This window comes from Nipponia nippon, unplaced genomic scaffold (assembly GCF_047370975.1).
Source record: "Nipponia nippon isolate SJK-2023a ecotype South Korea unplaced genomic scaffold, ASM4737097v1 scaffold_52, whole genome shotgun sequence".
Taxonomy (NCBI): Eukaryota; Metazoa; Chordata; class Aves; order Pelecaniformes; family Threskiornithidae; genus Nipponia; species Nipponia nippon.
The window spans coordinates 359,017-383,011 of record NW_028262372.1 but is presented as its reverse complement, the minus strand read 5'-3'; the positions used below and the strand labels follow the sequence as shown (position 1 = coordinate 383,011).

Genomic DNA, 23,995 nt, shown 5'->3' with positions numbered 1-23,995 from the left:
GCCCCACGGCGGGGGGTCCCTGCCCCACGGCGGCTGCCCCACAGCGGGCGGGGACCCCCACGGGCTGCCCCATAGCGGGCTGCGACGCATGGACCCCCAGCCCCATGGCCTGCCCCACAGTGGGCTGGGACACTCAGACCCCTGCCCCACAGCTGGTTGGGGGTCAGGACCCCCACACCTGCCCCACAGCGGGCTGGGACACATGGACCCCTGCCCCACAGGTGGTTGGGGGTCAGGACCCCCACACCTGCCCCATAGCGGGCTGGGACACACAGACCCCTGCCCCACAGGTGGTTGGGGGTCAGGACCCCCACACCTGCCCCACAGCGGGCTGGGACACACAGACCCCTGCCCCACAGCTGGTTGGGGGTCAGGACCCCCACACCTGCCCCACAGCGGGCTGGGACACTCAGACCCCTGCCCCACAGGTGGTTGGGGGTCAGGACCCCCACACCTGCCCCACAGCGGGCTGGGACACTCAGACCCCCTGCCCCACAGCTGGTTGGGGGTCAGGACCCCCACACCTGCCCCATAGCAGTTAGGGGGCTCAGACGCGCGCACCCCCAGCCCCACAGCAGGTTGGGGGCCCGAGCCCCCCACCCTGCCCCATAGCAGGGGGGGGGCGGGGGTCGTGTGTGTCCCCCAGCCCCACGGCATCTATGGGGCAGCCCCGTGCCGGGCCCCCGTCGTGTGTCCCCCCCCCCTCCCCCGCCGTGGGGGCTGGCGGGGGTGGGGGCGGGGGGCACCCCACGGCGGGTATAAATCCCCCCGCCGGCACCCAGCACCCGGCCGGGGGAGGGGACGGGGGGTGGGGGGTCCTGGGGGTGGGGGAGGGGGGGTGGGGGAGGGGCGGGAGGGTGCTGGGCTTTACCCTATAAGGTGCTGGGGCCCAAAATAGCCCCCGGGGGCGGGGGGGGGGGGAGGGGAGCAGCTGCGCCCCGGATTGGGGGGAGGGTGGGGGAGGGGGGTGGGGGAGGGGCGACCCAGCCCCCCCCCCCAGCAGCTGCGGCTCCCCCGGGGGGCCGGGACCCCAAAATGGGGCTGGGGTCCGCCCAAAATGGGGGCAGGGACCCCCCCCCAATAGGATCAGGACCCCTAAATGGGTCTGGGGTCCCCCAAAATGGGGTCAGGACCCCCAAAATGGGACCGGGAACCCCCCAATAGGGTCAGGACCCCCCCAAAATGGGGCTGGGCCCCCCAAAAATGGGGCTGGAGACCCCCCAAAATGGGGACAGAGACCCCCAAAATGGGGACTGGGACCCCAACATTGGGGACTGGGACCCCCGAAACTGGGGTCTGGGACCCCAAAATGGGGACTGGGACCCCAACGTTGGGGTCTGGGACCCCCGAAACTGGGACCAGGAGCCCCAAATTGGGGCCTGCGACCTCAAAATGAGGCTGTGACCCCCAAAATTGGGGTCCGGGACCCCAAAACTGGGAGCAGGACCCTCAAAACCAACAACCGGGACCCCAAAATCGGGGTCCGGGACCCCCAAACCCCCTGGGGACCCCCCAAAAGGGTCCCCAAATCCCCCTCCCCCGGCATCGGCGCAGCCCCACGCCCCTCCCCCGCCCCGGAGCCCCCCCCCCGAATTAGGGGCGCCCCCCCCCCCCCCCAAAACGAGGCCGAGGGCTCCGATTTTCCGCTTTTCTTTTAAAAAGCGCCCGCGGTTTCTGTACAAACCGACCCGAAACGGGGGGGGGGGGGGAGGGGGAGGGGGGGGGGAAGGGGGTGGGGGTGGGGCAGAAGCGACCCCCACCCCCCCCCACCCCCCCCATAGAAAAATAAACCTCGGGGGGGGGGGGGAGGGTGGGTCGGAGAGGGGGGTGGGGGTGGGGATACCCCTCCCCCACCCCTGTAGTGTGGTTGTTGGGGGGCTGTAACGTACCTGGGGGGGGCCGCGGGGGCCGTACCGCCGCGCGTGGGGGGTACAGGTGGGGGGCGGGGGGTGCAATGAGGTCCGTGGGGGGGTGTTTTTTTGGGGGGGGGGGGGGGGGGGGAGGGGGCGGGGGTCGCGTCAGACGAAGGAGTACTGGTTGCCGACGGCCCAAGCGCGGCCCGCTCCCCCCTCGGGGTCTTCGGGGTGGGGGGCTCCTGCCCCCGCTTCGCCGCCGACTGTTCCTTCCTCCTCCTCCTCCTCCTCCTCCTCGCCGGGGGGTTCGGGGGGTCCCGGCGGCGGCGGGGGGCCGCTACGGGAGGTGCTCGCCTCTGTAAAAAGGGGAAAAAAAAAAGGGGGAGGGGGTGTCAGGCGGACGTCGGGGTGTTGCGAGGCGGGTGTCCCCCCTCGGGGCCGCGGGGGTGATGGGTGGCGTTGTCTGGGGGGGGGGGGGGGGGCCGTCGGGGTGGGCGTCGGGTGTTGTCCCGCCGCCGCGTCGTCACCCCTCCCGCCCGTCGCGGCGTCACACTTACAAACAGTCACTCGTGGCGATGGAGAGGAGCGCGGGCGAGTCGGGGCTGCGGGGGTCGGGCTCACAGGCGGCCGAGCGGCTCCCGGACCTGTCCCGGCCTGCAGCGGGGGGCGGGGGGGGACAGAGACCCCATGAGAGACGCTGGGGGGGGGGGGGGGGTGTGGGACAGACAGACACGCCGGGGGGGGGACAGCCGGACACGTGGAGAGGGAGGGCGAACAGCCGGACGCGTGGAGAGGGAACAGCCGGAGACGCGGCGGTGACGGGGACAGCCGGACGCTTGGGGGGGACAGTCAGATACGGACACAGGGAGGGGGAACAGCCGGACGCAGACACGTGGGGAGGGGACAGCTGGACACACGGACATGGAGGGAAAACAGCCAGGCACGTGGAGAGGGAACAGCCGGACGCACGGAGGGGGAAGAGCCGGACGCACAGACGTGGAGGGGAAACAGCCGGACACACGGGCACGGAGGGGGAACAGCCGGACACACGGAGAGGGAACAGCCAGACGCAGGGAACAGCCGGATGCACAGACGTGGAAGGGGAACAGCTGGACACGCGGAGAGGGAACAGCCGGAGACATGGCGGCGGGGACAGCCAGATGCGTGGGGGGGGGGGACAACAGTCAGATACGGACACACGGAGAGGGAACAGCCGGACAGACAGACACGGAGAGGGAACAGCCGGACACTCAGAGAGAGAACAGCCGGATGCATAGAAAAAGAACAGCTACACACGGACACATGGGGAGGGAACAGCTGGACACAAAGACACAGAGAGGGAACAGGCGGACACGGGGAGAAGGAACAGGCGGACGCAAATGCGTACGTGTGGCGGGGGGAAGGGCAGACGGGGACACGCACACCCGGAGAGAGAACAGCCAGATGCACGCACACACACGGGGAACAGGCGGGCACGCACGTGTGGAGGGAACAGGCGGACACGCACGCAGGGAGAACAGCCGGACGTAAAGGCATACGGTTGGGGCGGGAAACGTTAGATGCGGACGAGCACACCCGAAAGGAAACAACCAAGCGCACAGGCGCGCACAGAGCGAACAGCCGGACGCGAGCAAAGAGAACACCCGGACACAAACACGGATACTAGAGACGGGTAGCGTCAGACACAGACGCGCACAGGCGGAGAAGGAACAACCGCACACGTGCACGGACAACAGCCGGACACACGCACACACCGAGGGAACAGCTGGACGGCGATGCCTACGTTTGGGGTGGGGAACGTTAAACGCAGACGTGCACAGCCGGAAAACAACCAACCGGACGCGCGTTGCGTACACACGCGCAGCCAACAGCCAGACGGACGCATGGGGAACAGCTCAACATCGCGCGCGTGGAGAGACAACGCCCGTGTGCAGAGGGAACAGGCGGACACAAATACGCACGTTTGGGGTAGGGCGTTAATACAGAGACGCACAGGCGGAAAACGAACAACCAGACAAGCGTGCGGTAACACAGATGCGCACAGGCGGAGAGGGAACAACCGGACAAGCACGCACGCACGCTGAGGGAACACCTTGACACCAACACGTGCGTTCGGGGCGATCCACGTTAACCACATGCGTGCGCAGCCGGGGAAGGAACAACCGGACGCGCGCGCGCAGGCGGACGGAGGGGACAGGCGGACAGACGCACACACGCTGAGGGAAGGCCTCGCCGCGCACGTGGGCGTCAGGGGCGGGGTGTTAGATGCCGACACGCACACCCGGAGAGGGAACACCCCCCCCCCCCCCGCACGCACACCCACACGCACAGCCGGAGGGAACACCCGCGCGCCTTCCCCGAGAGCCGCTCCCCGGGCAGCGGGGTCGCTCCCCCCCCCCGGGAACCGCTGGCTGCTGTCGGCGCGCGGCTGTTGTCGGCGGGCGGGCGTCCCCTCACCGTGCAGGCGCTGGGAGGCCACCACGTAACTGAGGAGGGTGACGTCGCTGGAACCCCCGGACTCCAGGGGGATGGGGTGGACGCGGAAATGCTCCAACATGTCGAAAATGGTCTGGAACCAGAGGTGCTGCACCCGGCACTGCGCCTCCTCGTTCAGCGACAGCCGCAGGTGCTGGCGGGGGCGAGAACGACGCGACAGGCGGCGTCACCCGCGAAGGGGTGGCGTCGCGCGCCGCCGCCGCCGCCGCCGCCGCCGCCGTTGCGTTACCTTGGCTTTGCCCTGGAAGTTGAAGGTGAGGACGTACTCGCCGCGGCGCGTCTCGCTCTGCCGCACCAGGAAGACGCCGTGGCTGCCGGCGCCGCCGGCCAACACCAGCTGGGCCGCCTTCAGGCGGGAGAGGGTCCCGTGGAACCAGGGGTAGTCGGAAAGGGGGTGCTCCAGGGGGTCCCCCTCGCCCGCCTCCGCCTGGAAGAGGAACGGCCCTGCCAGGGGGGCGGGGGGGGGTCAGGGGGGGGGGGGGGGCTGGGGGGGGGAAATGGGGTTTTGGGGTGGTTTGGGGGGAAATGGGGGGAAATAGGGGGGAAATGGGGGGGAAACGGGGGGGAAATGGGGTTTTGGGGTGGTTTGGGGGGGAAATGGGGGGGGAAACGGGGGGGGAAATGGGGGGGAAACGGGGGGGAAATGGGTTTTTGGGGTGGTTTGGGGGGAAATGGAGGGGGAATGGGGGGGGAATGGGGTTTTGGGGGGAAACAGAGGGGAAACGGAGGGGAAATGGGGTTTTGGGGTGGTTTGGGGAGGAAATGGAGGGGAAATGGGGGAAATGGGGGGAAATGGGGTTTTGGGGGGAAATGGGGGGGGGAAATAGGGGGGAAACGGGGGGGAAACGGGGGGAAACGGGGGGGAAATGGGGTTTTGGGGTGGTTTGGGGAGGAAATGGAGGAGAAACGGAGGGGAAATGGGGGGGAAACAGGGGGAAATGGAGGAGAAATGGGGTTTTGGGGTGGTTTGGGGAGGAAATGAAGGGGAAATGGGGGGGAAACGGGGGGAAACGGGGGGAAACGGGGTTTTGGGGTGGTTTGGGGGGAAACGGAGGGGAAACGGAGGGGAAATGGGTTTTTAGGGTGGTTTGGGGGGAAATGGGGGGGAAACGGGGGGAAACGGGGGGGAAATGGGGTTTTGGGGTGAAATGGAGGGGAAATGGGGTTTTGGGGTGGTTTGGGGGGAAATGGAGGGGAAACGGGGGAAACAAGGGGGAAATGGAGGGGAAATGGGGGGAAATGGGGGGGAAATGCAGGGGAAATTGGATTTTGGGGTGGTTTGGAGAGAAATGGGGAGAAATGGGGGGAAATGGGGGGGAATGGGGGGGAATGGGGGGGAATGGGGGGGAAACAAGGCGTTTTGGGGGGAAACGGGGGAAAATGGGGGGGAATGGGGAGGGGGAACAGGGGGTTTTTGGGGAAATGGGGGGAAAATGGGGGTTTGGGGGGTCCGGGGGGGGAACAGGGGCTTTGGGGGGAAATGGAGGTTTTGGGGGAAGAAATGGGGGGTGGGGGGGGTTGAGGGGAACGGGGGGAGCGGGAGGTTTTGGGGGGAAAAGGGGGGAAATGGGGGCCCCCGAGGTGCTGGGAGCCCCGGGAAGGCACAGGAACCCCAAAGTTGTGCAGGGGAGACAGGGACCCCCAAAACCCCCCGGGAGCCCCAGAACCAGGGGGCGGCCCCCAAATCCCCCCAAAGACCCCAAAACTGGGGCCCAGCCCCCAACCCCCCCCCAAAGCCACCAGAATTGGGGTGCAGCCCCCAAATTCTCCCTGAAATGCCCCAAAATCGGGGTCCAGCCCCCCCAATTTTCCCGAGAACCCCCCGAATTGGGGTTCAGCCCCCAAATCTCCCCCCAAAGCCCCCCAAATCGGGGTGCGGCCCCCCCACCCCCCCAAAACCCCCCGAATTGGGGTCCAGCCCCCAAATCCCCCCCCCAAAGCCCCTTGAATTGGGGTGCAGCCCCCCAAAACCTCCCCGAAACCCCCCCAAACTGGGGCACAGCCCCCCCAAAGACCCCGAAACTGGGGTCCAGCCACCCCAACCCCCCCCCCAAAGACGCCCAGAATTGGGGCGCAGCCCCCCAAAGGCCCCAAAACGGGGGTCCAGCCCCCCCAACCCCCCCCCAAAGACCCCAGAATCGGGGTGCAGCCCCCAAATTCTCCCCAAAATGCCCCAAAACGGGGGTCCAGCCCCCCCCAACCCCCCCAGCCCCTTACCTGCCGCGTCGGGGGGGTCGGGGAAGGGGGCGTGCAGCAGCGCGGGGGGGAGGGGGCCCTGGAGGCGCTCGCCCGCCTCCTCGATGGGGACGCGGGGGGGCAGCTCGGGGGGGGGCGGCAGCTCCATGGAGCCCAGTCGGGAGGCGGCGACGGAACTGGGGGAGACGGAGGCCGAGGGGCGCTCGGAGAGACCCCCGTAGGCACCTGGGGGCGGGGGACAGCGGGGGTCACCCAGAAATGGGGGGGCACCGAGAAACGGGGGGGGGGGGGAGGGGGGAATGGGGGTTTGGGGGGAGTTTGGGGGGGGGGGGTCACTCAGAAACTGGGGGGTTTGAGGGGGAAATTGGGGGGTTTGGGGGGAAACTGGGGGGTTTGGGGGGGGGGGTGGGGGGGTTGGGGTGGAAATTGGGGGGGTTGGGGGGAAACTGGGGGGGGGTGGGGTGGAAATTGGGGGGTTTGGGGGGAAATTGGGGGGTTCAGATGAAACTGGGGGGCGGGGCGGAAATTGGGGGCTTTGGGGGGAAACTGGGGGGGGGTCACTGAGAAACTGGGGGGGGTGGGGGGAATTGGGGGGGTTGGGGGGGGCGTAGAGAAACTGGGGGTGGGGTGGGGGAGGAAAGGGGTGGATTTGGGGGGAAATTGGGGGGTCCCTGAGACGTCGGGGGGCTTTGGGGGGAAATGGGGTGGAAATTGGGGGGGTTGGGGGGAAATTGGGGGAGGGGTGGGGAGTTTGGGGGGGTCACGGGGAAGTTGGGGGGCTGGGGGGGCTGGGGGGTTGGGGGCTCACCTTGCGCCAGGTGCTCGCTGCTCTCCCCCCGCAGCAGCGGCAGCTCCCGGCCGGAGCCGCTCTCCGAGTGGTTGAGGCAGGGGGGGGCCGGGGGCTCCGCTTCCTCCCTGGGGGGGGGAAAGGGATTAGGGACCCCCGGGGGGGAGGGGAGGGGACCCCTGGGGGGGGGGGGGGAGGGGTTGGGGGACCCCCGGGGGGAGGGAGGGGTTGGGGGGGGAAGGGGTTAGGGACCCCCGGGGGGAGGGGAGGGGACCCCTGGGGGGGGGGAGGGGTTGGGGGACCCCCGGGGGGGGGAGGGGTTGGGGGGGGAAGGGGTTAGGGACCCCCGGGGGGGAGGGAAGGGGACCCCTGGGGGGGAAGGGGTTGGGGGACCCCCGGGGGAGGGAGGGGTTGGGGGGGAAGGGGTTAGGGACCCCTGGGGGGAGGGGAGGGGACTCCTGGGGGGGGAGGGGTTGGGGGACCCCCGGGGGAGGGAGGGGAGGGGACCCCTGGGGGGGGAGGGGTTGGGGGACCCCCGGGGGGAGGGAGGGGTTGGGGGGGAAGGGGTTAGGGACCCCGGGGGGACCCCTGGGGGGGGGGGGAGGGGTTGGGGGACCCCCGGGGGGAGGGAGGGGTTGGGGGGGGAAGGGGTTAGGGACCCCCGGGGGGGGAGGGGAGGGGACCCCTGGGGGGGAAGGGGTTGGGGGACCCCCGGGGGGGGGGAGGGGTTGGGGGACCCCCGGGGGGAGGGAGGGGTTGGGGGGGGGAAGGGGTTAGGGACCCCTGGGGGGGAGGGGAGGGGACCCCTGGGGGGGGGAGGGGTTGGGGGACCCCCGGGGGAGGGAGGGGTTGGGGGGGAAGGGGTTAGGGACCCCCGGGGGGGGAGGGGAGGGGACCCCTGGGGGGGGGGGAGGGGTTGGGGGACCCCCGGGGGGGGGGAGGGGTTGGGGGACCCCCGGGGGGGGGGGAGGGGTTGGGGGGGGAAGGGGTTAGGGACCCCCGGGGGGGAGGGAAGGGGACCCCTGGGGGGGAAGGGGTTGGGGGACCCCCGGGGGGAGGGAGGGGTTGGGGGGGGGGGAAGGGGTTAGGGACCCCTGGGGGGGAGGGGAGGGGACTCCTGGGGGGGGGGAGGGGTTGGGGGACCCCCGGGGGGAGGGAGGGGTTGGGGGGGGAAGGGGTTAGGGACCCCCGGGGGGGGAGGGAGGGGTTGGGGGACCCCTGGGGGGGAGGGGAGAGGACCCCCGGGGGGGGGAGGGGGAAGAAACAAAGAAGAAAAGAAAAAGGGGAAAAGAGCAAAAAAAGGGAAAAGAGGGGGAAAAATGGGGAAACGGGGGAAAAAGGGGGAAAAAAGGGGGAAAAAATAGGAAACAAAATGGAAAATAAATAGAAAAAAGGGGAAAAAAAAAGGGAAAAGAAATGGAAAAAAATGGAAAAAAATGGAAAAAATAGAAAGAAAAACGGAAAGAAAAGGAAAAAAATGGAAAAAAAAGGAAAATAAAGAGAAAAAAGGAAAAAAGGGAAAAAAAGGAAAAAAATGAAAAAAAAAGGATAAAAATGGAAAAAAAAGGAAAATAAAGAGAAAAAAGGAAAAAAGGAAAAAAGGGAAAAAAAGCAAAAAAATGAAAAAAAAGGGAAAAAAAGGGAAAAAAATGGGAAAAAAACGGGAAAAAAAACGGGAAAAAAAACGGGAAAAAAAACGGGAAAAAAAATGGGAAAAAAACCTGGGATATAAAAAAAACCACAAAAAAAGGAAAAAAGGAAAAAAAGGGGAGAAAAAACTGGGATAAAAAAGAAAATCGGGAAAAACAGAGCAGAAAAGGGGGGGAAAGGAGGGGGAAAAGGGGGGAAGGGACCCCCAAATTAACGGGGGGAGGGGGGACACAAAATGGCGGGGGGCGGCGGAGCCCGAGGTGGGGGTTGGGGGCAGAAACAGGGGGGGGGGAAAAGAGGGGAAAAAAGGGGAAAAGCAAGGGGGGAGGGGGGTCTGAAATCAAGGGGGGGGGGGACCCCAAAAATGCTGTGGGGGGGAGGGGGGGGCTCACCCCGGGCTGATGCAGTCCTGGATGTCGGCCAGCCAGGCCCTCAGCTGCTGGGGGTCGGCCGCCTCCAGCACGTACTCCAGCCCGCTCTCCATCTTGGGGGGGGGGGGGGAGGGGCGAGAAAGGGGGGCGTCGGCGTCCGCCCGTCCGTCCGTCCGTCCGTCCGTCCGTCCCTCCCCCCAAAACCTCACCTTGAGGACGAAGGTGTTCTCCTTGTCGGGCATCTCCAGCGGCGTGGTGGTGCGGACGGCCGTCACCGCCGAGCAGGGGACGCTGAGCCGGGCTTTGGTGGCCTTGGGGGGGGGGGGGGAGGGACACACACGAATTGGGGGGCGGGGGGGAGGGTCAGCGCCCCGACCCCCAAAACGCTTCAAATCCCCCCCCCCCCAAATCCTTACCCCCCCCCAAAAGGCCTTAACCCCCGCCCCAAACCTCTTAAACCCACCCCAAACCCCTTAAACCCCACCCCAAACCCCTTAAACCCCGCCCCAAACCCCTTAAACCCCGCCCCAACCCCTTAAAGTCCGCCCCAACCCCTTAAAGCCCGCCCCAACCCCTTAAAGCCCGCCCCCAACCCCTTAAAGCCCGCCCAAACCCCTTAAACCCCACCCCAAAGCCCTTAAGCCCTGCCCAAAACCCTTAAACCCCTCCCCAAAGCCCTTAAACCCCGCCCCAAAGCCCTCAAACCCCTCCCTAAACCCCTTAAACCCCCCAGCCCCTTAAACCCCGCCCAAAATCCTTAAACCCCGCCCCAAAATCCTTAAACCCCGCCCCAAACCCTTCCCAAAGCTCTTAAACCCGCCCCAAACCCACTCAAAGCTCTTAGCCCCCACCCTAAACCCCTTAAACCCCGCCCAGAACCCTTAAGCTCCTCCCCAAAGCCCTTAAGCTCCTCCCAAAAAGCCTTCAGCCCCCAAAACTTAAAATCGCCCCCAAACCCAGCCTTAAACCCCCCAAAACCCCTTAAACCCCCCTAAAACCCCCAACCCCCCAAGCCCAGCCTTAAACCCCCCTAAAACCCCCCAAAGCCCCTTAACCCCCCAAAACCCCCCAAACCCAGCCTTAAACCTCCCAAACCCCCTAAAACCCCCCAAGCCCCCCCAAACCCAGCCTTAACCCCCCTAAAACCCTCCAAAGCCCCTTAAGCCCCCCAAACCCAGCCTTAACCCCCCCAAGCCCCCCAAAGCCCCTGAACCCCTCCAAACCCCCCCAAACCCAGCCTTAACCCCCCAAAACCCCTTAAACCCCCCAAAGCCCCCCAAACCCAGCCTTAAACCCCCCAAGACCCCTCAAAACGCCTTAAATCCCCCCAAAGCCCCTTAAACCTCCCCAAACCCAGCCTTAACCCCCCCAAGCCCCCCAAACCCAGCCTTAAGCCCCCCAACCCCCCAAACCGAGCCTTAACCCCCCAAAACCCCTAAAACCCCCCAAACCCCTTAAACCCAGCTTTAAACCCCCCAAGACCCCTCAAAACCCCTTAAATCCCCCCAAAGCCCCTTAAACCCCCCAAACCGAGCCTTAACCCCCCCAAACCCAGCCTTAAGCCCCCCAAAACTCCCCCAAGCCCCCCAAACCCAGCCTTAACCCCCCAAACCCCCCAAGCCCCCCAAACCCAGCCTTAAGCCCCCCAAACCCCCCCAAGCCCCCCAAACCCAGCCTTAACCCCCCCAAACCCCCCAAGCCCCCCAAACCCAGCCTTAACCCCCCAAACCCCCCCAAACCCAGCCTTAACCCCCCAAACCCCCCCAAGCCCCCCAAACCCAGCCTTAACTCCCCCAAGCCCCCCCAAACCCAGCCTTAACCCCCCAAACCCCCCAAGCCCCCCAAACCCAGTCTTAAGCCCCCCAAACCCCCCAAGCCCCCCCAAACCCAGCCTTAACCCCCCCAAGCCCCCCAAACCCAGCCTTAACCCCCCAAACCCCCCCAAGCCCCCAAACCCAGCCTTAACCCCCCAAGCCCCCCAAACCCAGCCTTAAGCCCCCCAACCCCCCCAAACCGAGCCTTAACCCCCCAAAACCCCTAAAACCCCCCAAACCCCTTAAACCCAGCTTTAAACCCCCCAAGACCCCTCAAAACCCCTTAAATCCCCCCAAAGCCCCTTAAACCCCCCAAACCGAGCCTTAACCCCCCAAACCCAGCCTTAAGCCCCCCAAAACTCCCCCAAGCCCCCCAAACCCAGCCTTAACCCCCCAAACCCCCCCAAGCCCCCCCAAACCCAGCCTTAAGCCCCCCAAACCCCCCCAAGCCCCCCCAAACCCAGCCTTAACCCCCCAAACCCCCCCAAGCCCCCCCAAACCCAGCCTTAACCCCCCAAACCCCCCCAAACCCAGCCTTAACCCCCCAAACCCCCCCAAGCCCCCCCAAACCCAGCCTTAACTCCCCCAAGCCCCCCAAACCCAGCCTTAACCCCCCCAAACCCCCCCAAGCCCCCCCAAACCCAGTCTTAAGCCCCCCAAACCCCCCCAAGCCCCCCCAAACCCAGCCTTAACCCCCCCAAGCCCCCCAAACCCAGCCTTAACCCCCCAAACCCCCCCAAGCCCCCCAAACCCAGCCTTAACCCCCCCAAGCCCCCCAAACCCAGCCTTAAGCCCCCCAAACCCCCCCAAGCCCCCCCAAACCCAGCCTTAACCCCCCCAAACCCCCCCAAGCCCCCCAAACCCAGCCTTAAGCCCCCAAACCCCCCAAGCCCCCCAAACCCAGCCTTAAGCCCCCCAAAACTCCCCCAAGCCCCCCCAAACCCAGCCTTAAGCCCCCCAAACCCCCCCAAGCCCCCCAAACCCAGCCTTAACCTCCCCAAACCCCCCAAGCCCCCCAAACCCAGCCTTAACCCCCCAAACCCCCCCAAACCCAGCCTTAACCCCCCCCCAAGCCCCCCAACCTCCCCCCCCCCCCCAAACCCCACCTTGGGGGGGACGTAGAGCTCCAGGCCGGCCCCGTCCCCGCTCCGTCTCCGCAGCAGCAGGCGGCAGCGCTGCCAGCGGCCCCGCGGGCCCCCCCCGCCCCCCCCCCCACCCCCCCCCTCCCCCACCCCCGCCCCCTCCCCCGCCGTCGTCGGCCACCATGAAATTAAAGACCCCCTCGCGTTTCGGGGGGCGGGGGCTCGGCCTAAGCGTAAACGTTCGAAGCGGTGGCTCCAACGGTCGGGGGGGGTGGAGGGGGGTGGGGGGTGGGGGCTCCCCCCCCGCCGCCGCCGCCGCCGGAGGAATTGGAATTGGTGTTGGCGGGGAGGGGGAGGGGGCGGGGGAGGGCGAGGGGGGAGGGGTCGGCGCCCCCCCGCCACTGCAGGATCCCGCGGACGCTGCGGCCGACGCTGCGGAGGGAGAAACGTTTGCGGAGTTTGGATTTGGGGGGGGGAGGGGGGGAAGGATCCGATCCCCCCCTCCCCCCCCAATCTTCGGCGCTTTGGGACGGGGGAGGGGTAAAAAAAGGGGGTTCGGAGGGGGAGGCGGCGGCGGAAGATTCGCTGCCGGTTTCGGAGGGGTCGCGGGGGGGAGGGGGCGGCGGGGGATGGGCGCCGGTGAAGGGGGCGATGGGGCAGCGTTGGGGGGGAGGGGAAGCGTCGGATCCCCCCCCCGCCCCCGCCCCCGCCGCCGCCGCCCGGGCGATTTCGCGTTCGAAATGCTCGACGAAGCGGCGAGCGAAGCGGCGGGAGAAGGCGGCCTCGGCGCCGGGGCCGGCGAATTGGGGGTGGGCGGCGACGAAGGCCAGGTAGCGGCGGGCGAAGTCGCGGGCGGCGGCGCGGGCGTGGCTCTCGCAGAAATCCCGCCAAGCCGGGGGGGGCGGGGTGGGGGCGGGGGGCTCGGCCCCGGCGCTGACGGCGTCGATGGCGGCGGGGCCGGTCATGGGGGGGGGGGGGGGGCCGGGGGACCCCGACGCCCGCGGGAGGTTGGGCCGGCGGCCGCGCTCCGCCTCACCTGGGGGGGGGGGGAGGGGCGTTTAGGGGGACCCCGGAGCCCCCCAAATCCCTCAGAGCCCCCAAACCCAGCGCTGACCCCCTTCCCCCCATACCTGCCCCCCAGACCCCTATAGAGCCCCCAACTCCGCCCCCTAAGATCCCCCCGCCCCCCTATAGCCCCTATACCCCCCCAAGACCCCCTCCCGCCCCCCCAGGCCCCCTATAGCCCCTATACCCCCCAAGACCCCCTGCCGCCCCCCAAGCCCCCTATAGCCCCTATATCCCCCCAAGACCCCCTCCTGCCCCCCCAGGACCCCCCGGCCCCCTATAGCCCCTATACCCCCCATACCCCCCCCAAGACCCCCACCCGCCCCCCAAGCCCCCTATAGCCTCTATACCCCCCAAGACCCCCTCCCGCCCCCCAGGCCCCCTATAGCCCCTATACCCCCCCCAAGACCCCCTCCCGCCCCCCAAGCCCCCTATAGCCCCTATACCCCCCCAAGACCCCCTCCCGCCCCCCCAGGCCCCCTATAGCCCCTATACCCCCCCCAAGACCCCCTCCCGCCCCCCAGGCCCCCTATAGCCCCTATACCCCCCAAGACCCCCTCCCGCCCCCCCAGGCCCCCTATAGCTCCTATACCCCCCAAGACCCCCCCCCCGAGCTGCCCCTGGTCCCCTATAGCCCCCATACCCGCCCCCAAACACCCCCTCCCGCCCCCCAGCCCCCCCGCCCCTATGGAGCCCCCAAATCCTCCCCCCCAGCCCCCTATAGCCCCCATACCCCCCCTACACCCCTCCGAGTCCCCCCCCCCCCCTACAGCCCCCAGACCCCCCCGCGCCCCCTCCCCCCCCCCCCCGCTGACCATGGCGGCCCCGCCCCGCCCCGGCTCCGCGTCGCTGGTCCCGAATACGAACGGGGCGGGGGGGCCCGGACCCCCCCTTCTTCCTCCTCCTCCTCCTCCTCCTCCTCCTCCTCCTCCTCCTCCTCTTCTGCCTTCCTCCCCCTTCCGCTTCCGGGCCGCCGCAGCGCTTCCGCTTCCGGTAGCGCAGAGCCACACCCCCCCCCCCAACTCACCATAGAGACGGCCGCACCGAGCGCGCAGCCGGGGGCGGCTAGAGCGGCGCGGCGAGAGCAGTAGAGACGCGGCTGCTCCCCCCTTTTGTGTCCCGTTTCCCCCCCCCCCTCCCCCCAACTCCGCCTAGAGCGTCTCACCCGCCCGCCAGCGCCATGGAGGCAGCGCTCGGAGGACTAGAGCGTCGCCCCGCAGAACCATAGAGAGGGGGCGGGCATGCGCAGGAGGGGGGGAGGAGCGGCGCGGGCGGGGGCCGCTCTGCGCATGCGCCGCGCGCCCTTTGTGGCCCCGGCGCGCATGCGCGGGGCGCCGAGGGACTATTTTCTCGGCGGAGGCCTCTTTTTTCCTTGCTTTTCCCGCCGGCGGACTAAGCGAATAAATTGATATAAAAATAATTAAAGGGATGGGGGGGGTTTTCTGGCGGAAAGCGGGGTTTTTGGGGGGAAAAAAGGGGGGGGAATGGGTCGGCGCGCATGCGCGGCGGAAGGATCCGGATGGGGAGGGTGAAGGCGAACTCCGTCTCCCTCCGCCGCTTCCTCCGCCCCCCCGAGGGCTCCGCTACCGGTAGCGCCGCCGCCGCCGCCGCCGCCGGGGGGGGGGGGGGGGGGGGGAGAGGCCTCGGCCCCCGGAGCTGCCGCAGGCCCCGGTCCGCGATGCTGAAGCAACCGGTACCCGCTCCTCCGCCGCCGCCGCCGCCGCCGCCTCCTCCGCCGCCGCCGCCGCCGGCCGCCGCCTCCTCCTCCCGCAAGGCCCCGCCGCCGGCTTCGTCGTCGTCGTCGTCGCCGCCGCCTCCTCCCCCCCCCGCCAGCCCCAACGGCGGCCTCGGCCCCGGGGGGGGGGGAACGGCCCGGGCGGGGGGGGGAGGGGGGGGGAGCGGCGGAGCCAGGTAAGGGGGGGGGGGAGGGGCGCGGGGGGGGGAGGGGGAGTCCCCGAGTGTCGGGGGGGTGGGGTGGGGGCGTTTTGGGGGGAAACAGGGGGATTTTGGGGGTCCCCAGGTGTTGGGGGGGCGGGGGGGGTCCCCAGGTTGGGGGTGGGGGCGTTTTGGGGGGAAACACGGGGATTTTGGGGGTCCCCAGGTGTCGGGGGGTGGGGGGGGTCGTTTTGGGGGGCCCCACGCGGATGGGGGGGTTGGGGGTCCTTGGGGACCCCCTAACGAGCCCCTCCCCCCCCCGTCTCCTTCCAGGGGCCCGAGCACGGGGAAGGGCCCCCCCCGGCGCCGGTGAGTGCCCCCCCCCCCCACCTTGGGGGAGGGGGGGATTTGGGGCACCCCTCCCCCCCGCCCCCCCCCCCGCGGCGGGGGTTGGGGGGGGTGGGGCGCCCCCTCACCCCTCCCCCACCCCACCCCCCCCCCCAAAAAAAAAGGTGTTTGAGGGCGTCTACAACAACTCGCGGATGCTGCACGTGCTGGCGGCCGGCGTGGTGGGGGGGGGCGGCTATGGGGTGGGGGGGGCGGCTATGGGGCGGGGGGGGCGCTTGGGGGGCAGTTATGGGGCTGGGGGGGCAGTTATGGGGCTGGGGGGACGCTTGGGGGGCAGTTATGGGGCTGGGGGGGCACTTGGGGGGCTGGGGGGGCTGCTATGGGGCTGAGGGTGCCTTTATGGGACCTGCTATGGGTCTGGGGGGGCCGCTATGGGGCTGGGGGCACTGCTATGGGGCCGCTGTGGGTCTGGGGGTGCCACTATGGGGCTGCTATGGGTCTGGGGCATTGCTGTGGGTCTGAGGGTGCCGCTATGGGGCAGGAGGTGCCGCTGTGGGGCCGCTGTGGGTCTGGGGCTGTTTCTATGGGGCCGCTGTGGGTCTGGGGGTGCCACTGTGGGTCTGGGGGCATCTCTATGGGTCTGGGGGTGCTGCTATGGGGCCGCTGTGGGTCTGGGGGTGCCGCTATGGGGCCGCTGTGGGTCTGGGGGTGCTGCTATGGGTCTGGGGTTGTTTCTATGGGGCTGCTATGGGTCTGGGGGTGCCACTGTGGGTCTGGGGGTGCCGCTATGGGGCCGCTGTGGGTCTGGGGGTGTCTCTATGGGTCTGGGGTTGTCGCTATGGGTCTGGGGGTGCCGCTATGGGGCCGCTGTGGGTCTGGGGGTGTCTCTATGGGTCTGGGGTTGTCGCTATGGGTCTGGGGGTGCCGCTATGGGGCCGCTGTGGGTCTGGGGGCATCTCTATGGGTCTGGGGGTGCCGCTATGGGGCCGCTGTGGGTCTGGGGGCGTCTCTATGGGTCTGGGGTTGTCGCTATGGGTCTGGGGGTGCCACTATGGGGCCGCTGTGGGTCTGGGGGTGTTGCTATGGGTCTGGGGGTGCCGCTATGGGTCCCTCCCCCCCCCCCCAGGGCTCCACCTGCGAGGTGAAGGTGAGGAGCGGCAGCACCTTCGAGGGGATCTTCAAGACCCTCAGCTCCAAGGTCAGCCCCTCCCCCACCCCCCAGCCCCTCCCCCACCCCCGCCGCCGCCCTTCCCCCACCCCTCACGCCCCTCCCCCCCCCCCCACCCCCTTTCCGCAGTTCGAACTGGCGCTGGACGCCGTCCACCGCCGCCCGGCCGAGCCCCCCGGGGCGGCCCCGCGCCGCGAGGACATCGTCGACACCATGATCTTCCGCCCGCCCGACGTCGTCCTCGCCCGCTTCCGCAACGTCGACTTCGCCTACGCCACCAAAGGTGGGGGTGGGGGGGGGGGGGGGAGGGGGGAGGGGGCCGCCCCCGCCTCGGGGCTGGGTTTTGGGCTGATTCGGGGTGGTTTTAGACAAATTCACCGACTCGGCCATCGCCACGAGCCTGAAGGTGAACGGGGAGCACAAGGAGAAGGTGCTGCAGCGCTGGGAGGGCGGCGACGGCGCCAGCGACGACTACGACCTCGACTCCGACATGGCGAGCGCCGCTCTTTTCCCCTCCCCCCCCCCCCCCTTCCCTCCGCCGCCCCGTTTATCGGGGGTGGTTTTTTTTTTTTGTTTTGTTTTTGTTTTTAACCCTTTCTGGCGCTTTCTGACCCCGCGTCTGCGCCCGCAGTCCAACGGCTGGGACCCCGCCGAGATGTTCAAGTTCAACGAGGAGACCTACGGCGTCAGGACGACGTACGACAGCAGCTTGGCCTCCTACACGTGCGTTGGGGGAGGGGCGGCGGGGGGGGGGGGGGAGGGGCGAAACCCCCTCCCCCTTTTTTTTTTGCCCCCTCCTCCCCACCCCCACCCCCCCCCAACCCTGCGGCGCTTTCCCAGGGTGCCGCTGGAGAAGGAGAACTCGGAGGCCTTCCGGCAGCGGGAGGCGCGGGCGGCGGCGCTGGCGCGGGAGATCGAGGCCAGCCCCCATTACCGCCAGCGCTTGGCCATGGAGGAGGAGGAGGAGGAGGAGGAGGAGGAGGAGGAAGAGGAGGAGGAAGAGGAGGAGGAGGAGGGGCGGCGGCGGCGGCGGCGCGGCGAGGAAGAGCGGCAGGGGGGGGCGCGGCGCCAACCCGCCCCGCCCCCGCTCTCGGGGAGGGACAGCCCCGCCGGGGCCCCCCCGCGGTGAGAGATCCCCCACCCCCCCACCCCCCCCCACCCCCCTCCCCCCACTTAACCTCCTCTTTTCCTTCCACCCCTCCCCCCCCCAGGGAGACCAAGTACCTGCCCCCCCCCCAGCGGGTGCGGGGGGGGGCGGGGCTGCGCTGCGGCTCCTCCCGCGGGGGAGGGGCCCGGCCCGGGGGGGGCTCCCTGCCCCCACCCCGCGGAGCCCCCCCCCACCCCCACCCCGAGCCCGGCGTCAACGGAGGTGAGCGGAAGGGGGGGGGGGAGGGGATGTGGGGGAGGGGCGGGGGTCGCTGGACCCCTCCCCCCCCCCCTTACTCTCCCCTCCCCCCCCAGGGCCCTCGCGGATGTCCCCCAAATCGCAGCGCCCTGCCCGCGGGGGCAAAGGGGCGGCGGCCGGCGGCGGGGGAGGGCGGCTGGGAGAGGGGGCCCCCGCCCCCACGGCGGGTGAGGGGGGAGGGGAGGGGGAGGGGCTGGGGTGGGGTGAGAATGGGGGGAGGGGCTGAATATGGGAGGGAGGAGCTGAACTTGATGGGGGAGGGGCTGAACTTGATGGGGGAGGGGCTGAACTTGAGAGGGGGAGGGGCTGAACTTGAAGGGGAGGGGCTGAACTTGGGGGAGGGGCTGAATGTGGGGTTCAACTTGAGGGGGAGGGGTGGAACTTGAGGGGGAGGGGCTGAACTTGAGAGGGGGAGGGGCTGAATGTGAGGGGAGGGGCTGAACTTTAGGGGAGGGGCTGAATGTGAGGGGGAGGGGCTGAACTTGAGGGGGAGGAGCTGAATGTGAGGGGGGAGGGGCTGAACTTGGGGCTGAACTTGGGGGGGAGGGGCTGAACTTGGGCCTCAGAGGGGGTGAGGGAGGGGCTACAATCAGAGGCGCTAATTAACGTTCGTTAATGCCCCTCCCCCGCAGCCGGGCGCACCTACCCCCCCCGCTCCCCCAAAGCCGCCCCTCCCCCCCCAGGACCCCCCGGTGGGGAAGCGCGGGGGGAGGGGCCCCCCACCCAACCCCCCTCCCCCAAACCCCCGCCCCTCCCCCCGCCCAAGGAGCCCCCTCCCCCGCCCCCAAGGACGTCGGCAGAGCCCCGGAGCCCCCGGAGCCCCCCAAAACCCCCGGGAAAGGTGAGGGGGAGGGGCGTGACCCCCAACTTGGGGGGGGGGGGCGGGGTGCCCCTCCCCCCCACCCCTCACCCCCAGGTTTTGGGGTCCCCCCCCCCCCCCCCCCAGGGCTGCAGACGGAGCAGCAGCGCAGTCAGCTGGAGGAGCTGCGCAAGTTCGGGGCCCAGTTCAAGGTGTGGGGCGGCCGTGGGGCAGCGGTGGGGTGGCCATGGGGCAGTGGTGGGATGTGTGGGGCGGCCGTGGGGCGGCTGTGGGGTGGCCATGGGGCAGTGGTGGGATGTGTGGGGCGGCCATGGGGTGGCCGTGGGGCAGTGGTGGGATGTGTGGGGCGGCCGTGGGGCGGCCATGGGGTGGCCGTGGGGCAGTGGTGGGATGTGTGGGGCGGCCGTGGGGTGGCTGTGGGGCGGCCGGGGGATGTGTGGGGCGGCCGTGGGGTGGCCATGGGGCAGTGGTGGGATGTGTGGGGTGGCTGTGGGGCAGCCGTGGGGCGGCCGGGGGATGTGTGGGGCGGCCGGGGGGCGGTTGTGGGGCGGCCATGGGACGTGTGGGGCGGCCGTGGGGCGGTTGTGGGATGTGTGGGGCGGCCGTGGGGCGGTTGTGGGATGTGTGGGGCAGCCGTGGGGCGCTGACACCCCCCTCCCCCCCCCTTTCCGCCGCTGCCGCCCAGCGGCGCCCCCGACCCCCCGGAGCCCTTCCCCCCCGCGGCCCCGAGCCCCCCGAGGGGAGGGGGAGGGGCCCCGAGGGCCCCCCCGAGGCCGGGCCCCGCCCCCCCGAGCCCGAGGGGGGGGCGGAGGAGAAGGGGGGAGGGGCCGGGACCCCCCCGGGGACCCCCCCGGGCAAGGGGGAGGGGGAGGAGAAGGAGGACGGGGCCGTGGCCCAGTGAGTGGGGGAGGGGCGGGGGGGGGGGAGGGGGCGGGGTGAGGTTGGGGGGTGGGGGGAGGGAGGGGGTTTTGGGGCGGAAAACGGGGGTTTTGGGGGGCACGATGAGGTTTGGGGGGGTGGGGGTGTTTGGGGGGAGGGGGTTTTGGGGGGGGAGGGGGCTTTTGGGGGGGAGGGGGTTTTGGGGGGGGAGGGGGCTTTTGGGGGGAGGGGGTTTTGGGGGGGTTAATTGGGGGGAGGGGAGGGCGTTTTTTTTTGGGGGGGGGAAGAGGATTTGGGGGGAGGGAGGGGGGTTTTGGGTGCGCGGCGCCATTTTGGGGGGGGGGGGGCGGCCGCTTTTCGGGGGTGCGGCGAGGCCGGGGGAGGGGCTTTCCCCCTCCCCCGCCCCCAATCAGCCCCTCCCCCCTAATTAACCCCTCCCCCTAATTAACCCCTCCCCCCCCCCCCCAGGCAGGTGAAGAAGTCGACGCTGAACCCCAACGCCAAGGAGTTCAACCCCTCCAAGCCGCTGCTGCCCGTGGTGAGCTGGGGGGAGGGGGGGACATTTTGGGGGGGGGGGGGGGGGGGGTGGGGTTTGGGGGACCCCTCCCCCTCACCCCTCTGCCCCTCCCCCCCCCCCCTTCCCCTCCCAGAACAAAGCCGCCGCCCCCGCCTCGCCGGGGCCCCGCGCCCACCCCTCCCCCTCCCTGGGGGTCCTGGCGGCCGCCGGCCAAAGGGGGGGGGTCTACGCCCCCCATTACATCTCCTACACCACCCAGCTCCACGTGTGCCCCGCCCCCGTCCAGGTAAGACCCCCACCCCTCCCCCACCCCTCCCCCCCGCTAAGGGGGGGGGGGTGGGGTGGGGCGGGGGAGGGGAGGGGGTGGGGGGACACAGGATACCCCCCCCAAGCCCCCTCCCCCCCCCCCCCATTTTGTGCTCTCCTCCCCTCCCCCCCCAGGCCCCCCAGATGTACCCCTACCCCGTCTCCGGCACCCAGCAGGGCAAATACCGGGGGGCTAAAGGTGAGCGCCCCTCCCCCCCCCCCCCCTCCCCTCCCCCACTCTTACGAAGGGTCTGTGACCGTCCGTCCGTCCGTCCGTCCGTCCGTCCCCCCCGCAGGCTCGCTCCCCCCGCCGCGCTCGGGAGCAGCACCCGCCGGCCTCCGCCCCCCCTGGTGCAAGCGGCCACCGCCGGCCCCCCCTTGGTGGCCGCCGCCCCTCCCCCTACTCCTCCTACATCTCCTACGGGCCCCAGCAGTTCGGGGGCAGCCCCCCCCTCGTCCAGCCCCTCCCCCACTACCCCTCCCAGGTACGGGGCGGCGGTGGGGGGGGGGGGGGGGGGCGGTGTGGTCTGGGGGGGGGGGAGGCATGAAGCGGGGGGTATAATGTGGGGGAGGGGCAAAGTGGGGGGGGTGGAATCTGGTGGGGGTGGGGGAGGGGTAAGGTGGGGGTATGGGGTGGGGGAGGGGCGAAATGGGGTTGGGGGTGGGATTGGGTGGGGGAGGGGCGATGTGGTCTGGGGGGAGGGGGGAGACGGGGAGGGGTAAGGTGGGGGTATGAGGTGGGGGAGGGGTGAATGGGGCTTGGGGGTGGAATTTGGGGGGAGGGGGTGAGGTGGGGGAGGGGTAAGGTGGGGGTAGGAGTTGGGGGAGGGGCAAGACCGGGTTTGGGGGTGGGGTCGGGTGGGGGAGGGGTGATGTGATTTGGGGGGAGGTGTGAGGTGGGGGTGTGGGGTGGGGGAGGGGCGAAATGGGGTTTGGGGGAGGGGATGAGGGTGGGGGAGGGGTGATGTGGTTTGGGGGGTGGGGGGGAGACGGGGAGGGGTATGAGGTGGGGGAGGGGTGAATGGGGCGAGGTGGGGGAGGGGTAAGGTGGAGGGTTACAGCGTGGGGGAGGGGCAAAACGTGGCGGCGGAGTGGAATACGGGGGGGATGTGGTGTGGGGGAGGGGGGTGAGGTGGGGGTATAACGGGGGGGAGGGGGCGGAAATACAGGGGTTTGGGGGTGGGATTTGGGGGGAGGGGCGAGGTGGGGGAGGGGATAAAGGGGGGAAAGGAGGAGGTGGGGGAGGGGTAGCCTAGGTTTGGGGGGTGGGGGTGGGGGAGGGTCGCTCTCTGACCCCCTCCCCCCCCCCCCGCAGCCGGTCTTCGCCCCGATGCTGCCCAGCAGCCCCCGCCTCCTGCCCTCCGCCAGCCACCCCGCCCCCGCCATCGTCCCCTCCTCCGCCCCCAGTACCCCCCGCCGAGCAGCCGCCCCCCAGACCCTCTACGGTGAGTAGCCCCTCCCCCACCCCGCCCTCTCCGACCGGGGGGAGGGGAGGGGGGTCGCCGCCGCTGACCCCTCCCCCTCCTCCCCCTCCCCCTTGTCCCCCGCAGCCGCCGTCCACCCGCCGTACCCCCCACGCCGCCCCGCTGCACCCCCCGCCCCCCCCCCACGCCGACGGGCGGGCAGCCGCCCCCCCAGCACGCCGCCCCCAGCCCCGCCCAGGTACCCTCCCCCACCCTGCGCGCCGGCGGGGGGGGGGGGGGTCTCGGCGGGGGGGGGGGGGGGGCGCCCCCCGCCCTGACCCCCCCTCCCCCCCTCCGGCAGCACCAGGGGGGGCAGCCCCCCCACCTGGGGGGGGCCCAGCCCCCGCCCCCGCCGCAGCCCCCGCAGAGCCTCTTCCACGCGGCGGCGGCGGCGGCGGCTTTGGGGGCCGCCCCCCCGCCCTGCCCCCGCCCCCGCCCCCCGGCGCCCCCTCCCCCCAGAGCGGCTTCCCCGCCCCTCCCCCCGCAGCCCCCCGCCCCCGCCTCCCCCCCCCAGCGCCGCCGCCGCCGCCGCCGTCTACGCCCTGCACCAGAGCCTGCAGCACGGCTACGGGGTGGCCCACGTCGGGCAGGTGGGGGAGGGGAGGGGGGGGGGGGGGAGGGGGCCACGGGGAATGGAGGGGGGATGGGGGGGTTGGGGGGCGGGGACATGGGATGGGGTGAGGTGGGGGAGGGGTGGGATGGGGGGATGGGGGACATTGGGGGATGGGGGGACGTGGGGGGAGGGGGACATTGGGGGGGTGGGGACACTGGGAGTGGAGGGGGGATGGGGGACATTGGGGACACGGGGGGGGATATGGGGGGATATGGGGGGAGGGGGACATTGGGGGGATGGGGGGGTTGGGGGGCGGGGACATGGGATGGGGGTGAGGTGGGGGAGGGGTGGGATGGGGGGATGGGGGGATGGGGGACATTGGGGACACGGGGGGGATGGGGGCGATATGGGGGAGGGGTGGGATGGGGACATGGGGGGATGGGGGACATTGGGGGACGTGGGGGGAGGGGGGATTTGGGGGGAGGGGGGACTTTGGGGGCAGGAGGGAGCATTGGGGTGGGGGGATGGGGGGGAGATGGGCACAGTGGGGGGAGGGGGACATGGGGGGATTTGGGGGGGGGGAAACGTTGGGTCCCGGGTGGGGGTGGGGGCTGACCCCGCCTCCCCCCCCCCCCCAGGCCCACGTGCAGCCGGGGCTGCCCCCGGCGCCCCCCCCACCCCGGCGCCCCCCACCCCCCAGGTGATGCTGCTCCACCCCCCCCAGGGCCACGCGGGGCCGCCCCAGGGCAGGGTCCCCCAGAGCGGGGTGGGGGCCCAGCCCCCCTCCACCCCCGCCCCCTACACCTACATCGGGCACCACCAAGGTGAGGGGGAGGGGCGGGGGGGGGGCGGGGGGGATGGGGGGGAGGGGGCACTGGGGGGGGGGGCAGGGAAGGGACTTGGGGGGCAGAAAGGGGGCTGGGGGGGGCACTGGGGGAGGGGGGCTGCAGTGGGGATGTGGGGGTGCGGGGGGAGGGGCACTTGTGGGGCGCCCCCCCCCCCCCACTCACCCCTCCCCCTCTCCCCCCAGTCCAGTCCCACCCCTCCCAGCAGCTCCCGTTCCACCCCCCCGGGAACTGAGGCCGCCGCCGCCGCCGCCGCCGCCGCCGCCCCCCGCGGGTGGGGGTGGGGGGGAGCCGCCCCTCCCCCCACCCCCCACCCCCTCCCCCGCGGGTGACTTTCTATTATTTATAGCGGGGGGATGGGCGAGGAAGGAGGCGGAAGCGGGGGGTGGGGGGGCGCCGCCGCCGCGGGCGGGGTTTTTATTACGGTGAGGAAAAAAAAAAAGGGGGGGGAGGGGAAAGGAAAAAAAAATCAAAAAAAGAAAAAAAAAATGGAAAAAAAAAA

At 70.3% G+C, this 23,995-nt stretch overlaps 2 protein-coding genes across 2 annotated transcripts; one reads left to right on the top strand and one right to left on the bottom strand.

Annotated features, from left to right (window-relative positions):
- Positions 1 to 1,986: 1,986 nt before the first annotated feature.
- On the bottom strand, positions 1,987 to 14,595 carry SH2B1 (SH2B adaptor protein 1). The gene is given in 11 exon segments (XM_087735102.1): positions 1,987 to 2,209; positions 2,411 to 2,507; positions 4,311 to 4,482; positions 4,579 to 4,793; positions 6,567 to 6,770; positions 7,354 to 7,460; positions 9,375 to 9,466; positions 9,563 to 9,664; positions 12,274 to 12,534; positions 12,537 to 13,285; positions 14,480 to 14,595. Coding segments are annotated over 11 exon segments (2,079 nt in total). The 5' UTR covers positions 14,541 to 14,595; the 3' UTR covers positions 1,987 to 2,190.
- A 217-nt stretch (positions 14,596 to 14,812) lies between these two features.
- On the top strand, positions 14,813 to 23,926 carry ATXN2L (ataxin 2 like). Its single transcript, XM_087735057.1, is given in 25 exon segments — positions 14,813 to 14,842; positions 14,908 to 15,225; positions 15,523 to 15,558; positions 15,702 to 15,758; positions 16,664 to 16,735; positions 16,835 to 16,988; positions 17,074 to 17,198; positions 17,337 to 17,428; positions 17,546 to 17,830; positions 17,917 to 18,074; positions 18,167 to 18,277; positions 18,743 to 18,840; positions 18,843 to 18,951; positions 19,057 to 19,572; positions 19,575 to 19,827; positions 20,278 to 20,347; positions 20,460 to 20,612; positions 20,768 to 20,831; positions 20,929 to 20,951; positions 20,953 to 21,117; positions 21,948 to 22,084; positions 22,610 to 22,685; positions 23,287 to 23,323; positions 23,326 to 23,472; positions 23,679 to 23,926. Coding segments are annotated over 25 exon segments (3,336 nt in total). The 3' UTR covers positions 23,729 to 23,926.
- Positions 23,927 to 23,995: the final 69 nt, after the last annotated feature.